Below are 12,024 nucleotides of genomic sequence, written 5' to 3' on the forward strand. Positions count from 1 at the left end.
TTAAGTGCAGCCTCCAACACTTTCAAAGTTGAAGGCTGGTATACTTCCAAGCCACTGCAGGGATAGAAAATGAGGGTTGAGGAGCTAAGATTTCAGTTCTTCTAATGTGATCCTTGGAGTTAATGTTTTTTTGTCTGCAGCTACAAAGATCAGTAAGGGGTTGGTCAAAGTCTTTACTGCTTGTTAAAATGTAATCTCCATCTCACACAGATACACTTTAACTTATATTTTCCAACCATAACATAAAACTAGCAAATGTGTGCCCTATTCATGAATGACTTTATTAGGTGGAATGTTTTTTTCTATCTGTGTGGTGTATGGTATAATAGTCTGTATTACTATCCCCTCAATAATATGGCTATTGAACTGACTGTGGGTAAGTGGGAGTTGATCATGACATGGAGGAAGTAGTTGAGGTAGAGGGGAAATTCCTCAGAACTGGCTCAAGGTGTAACACCTGATTTTGGACAAATGAACTTTGGACAGTAGGGGCCAAAGCCAGTACTTTCTACAAAAAAATGATCCCCCACTCCAAGTCTAGCTGCTCACTGGTAGTTATTATAATTGGATTATACAGGATATTTATGGTAAAAAAATATTTTCCACTTGGCATGGGGCTTAGTGGTAGAATATTAGCCCCATAATAGTTGAAAGCAGTCCTGGGTACAACTGGGAATGCTCCATTGGAAGGAAATTAAAGCCTCTTATGAACTGAACAAGATTGCCCGATTTTATGTGTTATTTTACTGGAATTGATTTATTGATTGTTTATTTATTTTACAGTATGGCATTAAGAAGAAAGAAGAGAAAGAAGCTGAGGCACAAGCTGCTATGGAAGCTCAATCTGAAGGGAGCTTGACACGTCCAAAAAAGGCCATCCCTGCTGGCTGTGGGGATGAGGAGGATGAAGAGGAAGAAAGTATTCTAGACACAGTTATTAAATACCTCCCAGGTCCACTTCAAGATATGTTCAAGAAATAAAACGTAGTAGACTGTGGGACTGTTTAATGCATAAACAGAAAAGCAATGGATTTCCCTTGTTTAGTGGGAGATTTCAGTATTGCCACATGCTACCCCCCCTATAAACCTTTGCTCACTAATATTCCCTCCACTTTATTTTCTCCTTTCCTTTTGTACATAGTTACATACAGTAGACACCTCTCAAAGGATGTCAAGGTTATGAGCTGCAGTCTACGCAATTTTATTATAAGCCATAGTACATTTGTGTGTTCAATTTAGTGGTTGTATACACAATCCACTTTATACTTTTCATGTTACTATCCATTGAGAGTCAGTGGGTTGCTGTTAACATGATACATGGTTTTCCAGCAAGTTTTGGAAAAGGCCAGTATCAACGTTTGCTTCTGGCAAAAAAAGGTGAAAACAAAGCAGGCAACTTATCATTAGGAGGTAATCAAATGTGTGTTTTTCATTTCATGTTCATCCAACAGTTAGAGACAATTCAGAAAATGAACCATGTAAAGCTCCTATGCCTGGGAGGACTAAAAATTGTAACAGCCTTTGACAAACATGAAAAGTTGTACCCTGTTTCTATTTAATCATACTTAGGGCCTATTGTGAAATATTTCCCATTGCGATTATTTGATTAGAACATTTGCTATTAAAATCCTGGCAACTTCATTTACTTTTAAATACTATTTCTTTTAAGTTCATAATTACTAGAGCTGACTGAGATAGCACAAAGCTCCAAATTATTTTGTACCGTGATTAACATTTCAATAGTCACTAATCCTGTATTTTCCAGATTTGCCTATGTACTGCATCTTAATACATAAACCACACTTGTAAGTGCTTTACTGGCAAACAGGAGTTGGAGTAGAATCCAGCTTCCTAAAATTGGAAGGCGGCACACAATGGATTTATATTATGCTGCTGGATGACATTTATTTTTTTTTGTTACATTGAGTAATAATTATCAAGCCTTTTTACTTGAAGGTGTTCTTTGTGTAGAGTATTTAGAATGAAATAGAAAGTGGAATTATGACAAAGTGCTGATTTAGCTGCAGAGTTCTTCAGGCTAATGGTCTTTTGTTATCGATCAATGGAAACAGCTCCTGCTGAACAGAGATACTGTTACTTTTTCACAATAAACAAATGTTTAGATGGCCAATATAATAACAGTTTAGCTGGTACTCTGTAAACCAGAATTGTTTCCACTTTTAGTATAGAAAGAATTGCACAGCAGTGGAGGTTTCTCCTTAGGGCTTCTGTTGCTGCAGTAATTGGACCCTCCTGTAGTGCCCTGATTGTTTGGCGCTTGTCATTTTTATTTAGCTAAGTAGAGTTCCAACAACACACCAGTAAAAATAATGACGTAAGACAGCCAGCACTGATGTTGGTGTTACTCCTGCTACAGAGCAGAGTATAAGTGGTGGTGTCTGCAAGGGACTTCCACTGATGACCAACACTCAGACAGAGGGTTTCTATTCTGCATTTTTCTGAAAGTGGAAACCTTCCTAACATTTGATAGGTGGGCTGTGGGAACAAGCATATAACATACTTGCATTTTCTCCCACTAAATAAAAAAATTCAATGAGCCGTCAACAAAAGCTACAGCAATATTGAAGCCTGCAGAAATCTCATATATATTAACAGAAGACTCACTCCAGTGGTCAAGGCACTACCTACAAACAAGAACTTTCAGGACAGCTGTTGTCTGATACAGGTCAAGCTCCCATTCAGTACTGCAGGCTGCTTGTACTTCCTCATTCCAAGAAACAATGCTAATTGCAGGCCTAAGCACATCATCATCATCATGTACACAGTCACATGCCTGCCCAGGGACTGTCATTGTTTAAAGGAACTCTGTCATCATGTATTATGCTGAGAACTAAACTCAGACAGGCAAACTGCATTAGGTCTTCTTACATAACCCCCTCTTACTGCGGCAACTTGACTATGTTGAGGAAAAATATCAATACTGCAATTCTGATAAAAAAAATCAATACTTCCATGAGCGTCAGATCAAGAAGTTTCGTGAACTACACGACAATGAAAGCCACTACATAGTAAATAAGGTCAATGGGCTTACTATGCCGTGGCTTTCAGTGCAGATCTTAGGAGATATGTTTGTACTTGCAGGTGAAACACAATGATGATGTAAGGGATGGAGTGGATCCCACACTCCCATAAGTGTTGATTTTGTAGCAGAAATGCAGCATTGTTATCTTTTCTTACGTATATAAAATTATTACAGCAGACAGGCCTTCTGTATTATGGTCTAATACAAATTTCCTGTCTGTGTTTTTTGTCAGTGTAGCAGGTGGTGACAGGTTCTTTTGAGGGGATTAAGCAAAGGCAGCTTGCAGCATCAGCTGAGATCTTGACAGATTTCTATAAAATCCTGTAGATAGGTAAAATACTGTAAGTAGATGTATTTTGTTAAACTAAAAGATTTTGCTCTTTAAATCAATATAAATAAAATGATTATTACTTTTCTTTTTAAATAGATTGATGAGCTACAATTGCATTGACTATTGTATTCATCGCTATTTTGAAGTTTGCATCTCATGTAGCTATTTAGCAAATGGAATGTGAGGCTTAAATACAAGACCAAAGAGAAGCCTGGTTCATTTGTTTAATTCTTGCTGAATATCTCTGTCATCCTTCGTTGCTTTCTGTCCATAGATGTGTTTAATCTCAGGTAATTGAGGTAGTCTTTTGTAATTTTCTTTGTCTTATAATCAGGAAGGGGTGCATTGCATTAAACAAGACCTAAGGTTCTGCCAACTGAGTGCTAGATTTGCATTTCCTTCTGTTTCACATTAAGGGAAAGGGGAATCATCACTCTCTGATTTTTTTTCAGAGTGTAATGACTAAGTGGAAACAATGTGGCATCGTTTTAGGTTTTTTTACGCATAAATTACATCTACCTTTAGAGAAAGCCATATTTAAAAAAACAGACTGCAATATTAATTTTGAATGCTACTATGTGTAAAAGAGAATTGGTCATGTGTTAATTTGCACTTGAATATTTCCGTCTATGTTTACTGCGTGTTAGTTTAGTGTTTTTCCCTTCTGTGTCAGAGTAACACCTATCAATGCTGCTCTACATGTCTCCTTTGACAAGCTTACTAATATGCTGTTGTCATGTAATGTTACTGACTTGCTGTTGTGAATTAAATGTAATGTCTTCTGTGTACACCACATTAATATGTGTTTCCTCTCTGTGTCAGTACAATGTTTTGGGTAACAGTCTTTTGGAACTGTTTTCACACATAGAAATAAATCCGCTCAGCCATAATTTTGTGATTAGCTAAATCATTTTGTAATTTAAATGCTCATATACCCGGATCAAATGCATGCTTCAGTCTTCTTAGTGATGACAAAAAAAAGAAGTCAGATGTAGAGACTTTGTGAATGTAAATTTCATTCGTAATTTGCCTGCTATAGCTCATTGCATGATTTCAGTTCAAATGTTCTTTTAAAAAGTGGAATCACAGCCAATAAAAAATAAAGTGATTTCATGCTTTTCTTACATTGTTTTCTATTATTGCATTTTCTTATTACCAGGTGGATGTTTGCCCAAAACTGTTATTTTATATAAATGGAAAGGGCTTATGATGTTGCACTATTACCTTGTATACCTATGTAATTTCCTTTTTTTCAGGATTTAATTTCTGCTAAAGCACGCAAATATCTTTACGCTCAAAATTTTTAAATTTTATTTTAGCTCCATAAATCGCAACTGTTATTAGTAAATTGACACCATAATGACAGTAAGAAAGCTGTGTCATTTCAGAGAAATGCCTCCCCAACCACCCTGACATCATCATGTAACATAAGATACATCAAGTAACCCAACCTCAACACATCGCCATCATACTAACCCAAATCTCACAGACCTAGTCATGGCACTATTTACATCCTATGGGTCAAATTATATGTGAGGATTTACACCCACTTTAATTCTTTTATCATTGTGTCTGTTCTGTTATTATAAGAAAACAGTCAAGAAACATCAATGGTGTGCAATCAAGGAGGCAAAGGCCTTGTTGAACAGATTCCTTTCAAAATATCTTATTCTGGAAGGCAGGGGGCTTCTAGAAGAGCACAATAAACCTCCGTGCCTGTGCCTATTGGTATGGTCACAAAGGCGATTTTAGACCTACATGTTACCTATTCAGTTATTTATTTTTTTTAATCAGAAAAATTCTTTATAGAACAGTTTGCAGCATTCCAGGTGAATATGTACATACATAATAAAATTAGAGACATATCCAAGGCATTTACAAGCATTTACAGTCTCTTGGAGGGCACAATAGCATCCTTGAAAGAGCCAAGCTCCCAGATTCAGATAATTGAAAACCATGTTCAGCACTATCTGGTTATTTTCCTTAGCCAGCAAAGTTTTTTCCTTATTTGGAAGGTGGACGTGCATGCTATTGTCTTGCTCCACATGACCGGAGTTCCATTGCCAGCTCTGCACTGGAAAACGTGTATTTGCACAAATGTTTATGGACACCCAAATGTGCCAATATGGCTTTAAGTGATAGTTTCTCCTAACACTCAGTGTTGAGAGTTCTAACCTGTATTCTGGTGTATTTGTACCCTTGACTATAGGACTTTTTTTTTGTCATGGCTTAACTTCACCTTTGACTTCCTCTGCTCTTGACTAGGGATGGTCCCGATGCACGAATCGAAGGTAAGTTCGACTTGAACATCGGGGTGTTCATTTGTCCGCAAATGAACCGAACATATGGGGTGTTCGCGGCAAATGAGTGCCATGGAGCGCCCCATAATGCACTGCGAGATCGCAGTGCATTGGAGGCTGCTGATTGGACAAAGCATGCACCTGACCTGTATGCTTTGGCCAATCACAGCATGATCTGCTGGGAGAGCCATGATTGGCCAAAGGCAGGGTGCTTTTGGAGAGATTGAGAGAACTTGAGCAAGATTAAGTTAGTGGCGTGCAGGCAGTTTAGTATATATATATATATATATATATATATATATATATATATATACAGTATCTCACAGTGAGTACACCCCTCACATTTTTGTAAATATTTTATTATATCTTTTCATGTGACAACATTGAAGAAATTACACTTTGCTACAATGTAAAGTAGTGAGTGTACAGCTTGTATAACAGTGTAAATTTGCTGTCCCCTCAAAATAACTCAACACACAGTCATTAATGTCTAAACTGCTGGCAAAAAAAGTGAGTATACCCTACTGGTCACTAAAAGTTCAACATGGCACTTCATGGAAAAGAACTTTCTGAGGTTCTGAAAAAAAGAACTGTTGCTCTACATAAAAATGGTCTAGGCTAGAAGAAGATTGCCAAATCCCTGAAACTGAGCTTCAGCACGATGGCCAAGACCATACAGCTGTTTAACTGGACAGCTTCCACTCAGAACAGGCCTTGCCATGGTCGACTAAAGAAATTGAGTGCACATGCTCAGCATCATATCCAGAGGTCGTCTTTGGGAAATAGACGTATGAGTGCTGCCAGCATTACTGCAGAGGTTGAAGGGGTGGGGGGTCAGCCTGTCAGTGCTCAAACCATACGCTGCACACTGCATCAAATTGGGGGGAACCATGTCCTGTGGTCTGATGAGACCAAGATAAATTTATTTGGTTCACATGGTGTCAAGCGTGTGTGGTGGCAACCAGGTGAGGAGTACAAAGACAAGTGTGTTTTGCCTACAGTCAAGCATGGTGTTGGGTGTGTCATAGACTGGGGCTGCATAAGTGCTGACGGCACTGGGGAGCTACAGTTCATTGAGAGAACCATGAATGCCAACATGTACTGTGACATACTTAAGCAGAGCATGATCCCCACCCTTCAGAGACTGGGCCACAGGGCAGTATTCCAACATGATAACGACCCCAAGCACACCTCCAAGACGACCACTGCCTTGCTAAAGAAACTGGGGGTAAAGGTGATGGACTAGCCAAGCATGTCTCCAGACCTAAACCCTATTGAGCATCTGTGGGGCATCCTCAAACAGAAGGTGGAGGATTGCAAAGTCTCTAACATCCACCAGCTTCATAATGTCGTCATGGAGGAGTGGAAGAGGTCTCCAGTGGCAACCTGTGAAGCTCTGGTGAACTCCATGCCCAAGAGGGTTAAGGCAGTGGTGAAAAATAATGGTGGCCACACAAAATATTGACACTTTGGGCCCAATTTTGACATTTTCACTTAGGGGTGTACTCACTTTTGTTGCCAGCTGTTTAGACATTAATGGCTGAGTATTGAGTTATTTTGAGGGGACAGAAAATGTACACTGTTATACAAGCTGTACACTCACTACTTTACATTGTAGCAAAGTATCATTTCTTCAGTGTTGTCACATGAAAAGATATAATAAAATATTTACAAAAATGTGAGGGGTATACTCACTTTTGTGAGATACTGTATATATATATATATATATATATATATATATAGATATAAATATAGTGCAGGCAATGTATTAATACATAAAGTATCTCCCAAAAGTGAGCACACCCCTCACAATTTTGTAAATATTTTATTATATCTTTTCATGTGACAACACTGAAGAAATGACACTTTGCTACAATGTAAAGTAGTAAGTGTACATCTTGTATAACAGTACATTTGCTTTCCCCTCAAAATAACTCAACACACAGCCATTAGTGTCTAAACCGCTGCCAACAAGTACACCCCTAAGTGAAAATGTCCAAATTGGGCCCAATTAGCCATTTTCCCTCTCTGATGTTATGTGACTCCTTAGTGTTACAAGGTCCCAGGTGTGAATGGGGAGCAGGTGTGTTAAATCTGGTATTATCGCTCTCATACTGGTTACTGAAAGTTCAACATGGCACCTCATGGCAAAGAACTCTCTGAGGATCTGAAAAAAATAATTGTTGCTCTACATAAAGATGGCCTAGGCTATAAGAAGATTGCCAAGTCCCTGAAACCAAGCTGCAGAACGATGGCCAAGACCATACAGTTTAACTGGACAGCTTCCACTCAGAACAGGCCTTGCCATGGTCGACCAAAGAAGTTGAGTGCTTGTGCTCAGCGTCATATTCAGAGGTTGTCTTTGGGAAATAGACGTATGAGTGCTGCCACTCATGAAGACAAGCAGACTAAGGACATGGATTACTGGAACCATGTCCTGTGGTCTGATGAGACCAAGGTAAACTTATTTTGTTCAGATGGTGTCAAGCATGTGTGGTGGCAACCAGGTGAGGAGTACAAAGATAAGTGTGTCTTGCCTACAGTCAAGCATGGTGTTGGGAGTGTCATGGGCTGGGGCTGCATAAGTGCTGACGGCACTGGGGAGCTACAGTTCATTGAGGGAACCATGAATGCCAACATGTACTGTGACATACTGCACTTAAGCAGAGCATGATCCCCTCCCTTCGGAGACTGGGCCGCAGGCCAATATTCCAACATGACAACGACCCCAAACACACCTCCAAGACGACCACTGCCTTGCTAAAGAAACTGAGGGTAAAGGTGATGGACTGGCCAAGCATGTCCCCAGACCTAAACCCTATTTAGCATCTATAGGGCATCCTTAAACGGAAGGTGGAGGAGTGCAGTCTCTAACATCCACCAGTTCCGTGATGTCATCATGGAGGAGTGGAAGAGGACTCCAGTGGCAACCTGTGAAGCTCTGGTAAACTCCATGCCCAAGAGGGTTAAGGCAGTGCTGGAAAATAATGGTGGCCACACAAAATATTGAAACTTTGGGCCCAATTTGGACATTTTTCACTTAGGGGGGTACTCACTTTTGTTGCCAGCGGCTTAGATATTAATGGCTGTGTGTTGAGTTATTTTGAGGGGACAGCAAATTGACACTGTTATAAAAGCTGTATAATTACTACTTTACATTGTAGCAAAGTGTCATTTCTTCAGTATTGTCACATGAAAAGATATAATAAAATATTTACAAAAATGTGAGGGGTGTACTCACTTTTGTGAGATACTGTATATGTATATACTGTATATGTATATATATATATATATATATATATATATATATATATATATATATATATATATATATATATATATATATATATATAGTGCGGTCAGTGCAGAGAATATAAGACATTGAAGTGCATTGAAGTGGTTAAGGGGAAACCTATGACAGAATTAGGAAAAAAATGGCATGGGGTCCCCCCCAAAATCCATACCAGAACCCTTTGGGTCTGGTGTCGATTTTTAAGGAGAACTCCATGCCAAAATGTTTTAAAAAAACAGCGTGGGGTCTCCCCCAAAATCCATACCAGATCCTTAGCCGAGCAAGCAGCCTGGCAGGCCAGGAAAGGGGGGGACGAGCGAGCACCCCCTTCCTGAACCAACCCAGGCCACTTGCCCTCAACATGGAGGGGTTGCTTTGGGGTCCCCCCAAAGCACCTTGTCCCAATGTTGATGGGGACAAGGACCTCTTCCAGACAACCCTGGCCATTGGTTGTCAGGGTCTATGGGTAGGGGGCTTATCGGAATCTAGAAGCCCCCATTAAATAAAGAGGCCCCCAGATCCCAGCCCCCCCATGTGAATGGGTATTGGGTACATCGTACTCCTGTCCATTCACCAAAAAAAGTGTCAAAAAGTAAAAACCATAATAGACAGTTTTTGACAATTCCTTTATTAAAAACATCAAAAAAAACATTAAAAACATCCCGCAATGTTCATCCATCTTCAATCATGCCACCTGACGGACCCGAAATATGGAAAAAGAAAAGCTCCGCTTCAAAGGGAGACCTCCCAGCGACTGCTGACTCTTGGCTGTGACAGCTGTTATATAGGCAAGGTGGGGCCACCTGGTCATGTAACCAAGTGACCCCGCCTCCTTATGATGCCATGTGACGTCATGTGACATCAGAGGGGGCGGGGTCACTCGGTTACGTTTGTTTCCCTTTTTTAATAAAGGAATTGACAAAAATCGGTATAGATATCCAGCATGATCTTTTTCCCCATTGACATCTGATGTGTTTTCAAGGGGTTCCTTTAATTTTCTTGAGCAGTGTATTTAAGCAATAAACCAGTCCAGATGCACAGCCCCCTAACCCCCCCCCCTCCCCACTATCACAATACATTTTGGCCTCTAATTGTTCAGCAAACCAATGATTTTTTATAAGTTTATAAACACAGGCATAATTATTTTAGAATGAAGCGTGTGTACAAGCATTTCTATCAACTCAGAAAGATTTCAGATTTTACATTGACTCATAGAAACAAGACTGATTAGGGACTTCCTGTTCATTTTATTGGATATTATAGCAAAAAAGTTAGTCAAAAAAGAACTTAAATCCTCCTTCCTGCCACACTGCCCACTGCCCACTTTGCTTCCTTAGACTCTTAAAAGGTAAAAAAAAGTCATAAGGTACTTTTCGATAGAAAGCCATGCTCTAAGGCCCCTTTCCCACGGGACGGATCCCTGTTGATCCGACCCGTGAACATCCGCTGCACAGTGGGGATCGCTCCGTTTTCCCCAGCTGAGCCGGCGGATGACAGGGCGGGACCTGCACACTGTGCAGGGACCGCCCTGTCAGATCTCCGTCTCCCCTATGGGGGATCGGAGGAACACGGACCGTCTGTCCGTGTTCCTCCAATCCGCTCTGCAGACGGATAGAAAAATAGGATTTTCTTCCATCTGCAGAATTGGACAATAGCGGGGCCGGATGATATCGGGTGTTAGCGGATGTACATCCGCTGACACTCGCTATCCCATAGGGATGCATGTATGTCCGTATTTCATCCGATAACGGATGGATGAAATACGGATATACGGTCCACACGTGTGAAAGGGGCCTTAAACAGCTAGTCACTTGCCTGAATGTCAAGGTGTTTGTTCACATAATCTTTCCTGAAAGGAGAATTAGGCAATCTAATAGTTCTCCCTTGACAATGCTCAGTTTCATCATCCTGTCAGGAAAACACAGCAGTTCTACAATGTGTGTTCCTGCTCTTCAGTAAGAAGTCAATGCTATGTTCCCCTCTAACAGGGCACACACACATCCGTAATAGAGGTTGGCCGAACACCCCCCCTGTTCAGTTCACGCCAGAGCTCTCGAACATAGCAAAAGTTCGGACCCGAACCGCAAACCCTATTAAAGTCTTAACAGGACCCAAACTTGAAAAATCTAAAGTCCCCATTTTGAAGGCTTACATGCAAGTTATTGGCCATATGAGGGACCAGGTACTGCCCTGGGAGATATATACCAATGTAAAAAAAGCTTTTAAAAAAGATTTTTAAAAGAGCAGTAATTTTATTGATGCTTAAAGTGAAGCAATATAAGTGAAAAACTTCTTTAAATATAGTGTCAAGGAGGGTCCCCCTAGTCTGCCTGTTAAGTGGTACCGTGTATAGAACCTGCTGCAGCAAAACTGACATTTATAAAGAAAAAAAAAATGACATTTAAATTGATTTTCCCTGCAAGTTTCCTTTATTTGGGCAAGCTGGAATTTAGACACTATTTTTTTGATGCAGCAGCTGGGGCAGAGAAATTTGCCTGCTATACTCTACAGCTGGTAGTGTGCTGCTGATAGACATGTTGCAAGGACCTGCGACAGCCTTTGCTAAACCATCATTCCTGTCAGTTGAGGTTGCTGAGTGGTCATAAGATATAGCAGGGGTAGACATGAAAGATGAGGAGTGAGGAGGAAAATAATTGTGACCCTTGTGAATGGCTTTTAGGTTTCAGGCTTTCAGGCCAATGGGCTGAGTCAGGGGCAGACTGACCATTCGGGCAGATAGGGTACTGCACGAGGGCCCGAACATGAAGAGGTGATGGAGGCTGTAGTGTAAAGAATTAATAATAATAATAATGAACAGTAAAGATAAAGTTGGTGCTGTGTGCCCCCTAATTGGTATACAAGGGATGTATATGTGTGTGTGTGTGTCCCCACATGGTGTGGATACCAAGTGGGGTGCACCTAATGGTGGATCATGCAACATGCATATACAGTGGGGACAGAAAGTATTCAGACCCCCTTTGTTATATTGCAGCCATTTGCTAAAATCATTTAAGTTCATTTTTTTCCTCATTAATGTACACACAGCACCCCATATTGA

At 40.4% G+C, this 12,024-nt stretch overlaps 1 protein-coding gene across 3 annotated transcripts in view; it reads left to right on the top strand.

The window, feature by feature from the left end:
- CPLX1 (complexin 1) overlaps window positions 1-4,498 on the top strand; it is a 331,793-nt gene extending 327,295 nt beyond the window's left edge. For all 3 annotated transcript variants that reach the window (XM_073591884.1, XM_073591878.1, XM_073591892.1), the window contains one exon: window positions 784-4,498. In XM_073591884.1, coding sequence (XP_073447985.1) covers window positions 784-981 — 198 coding nt within the window. In that variant the 3' untranslated portion in view covers window positions 982-4,498. The remainder of the gene's footprint in view (window positions 1-783) is intronic.
- Window positions 4,499-12,024: the final 7,526 nt, after the last annotated feature.

The sequence above is a fragment of the Aquarana catesbeiana genome, linkage group LG01, assembly GCF_042186555.1.
Source record: "Aquarana catesbeiana isolate 2022-GZ linkage group LG01, ASM4218655v1, whole genome shotgun sequence".
NCBI classification, from domain to species: Eukaryota; Metazoa; Chordata; class Amphibia; order Anura; family Ranidae; genus Aquarana; species Aquarana catesbeiana.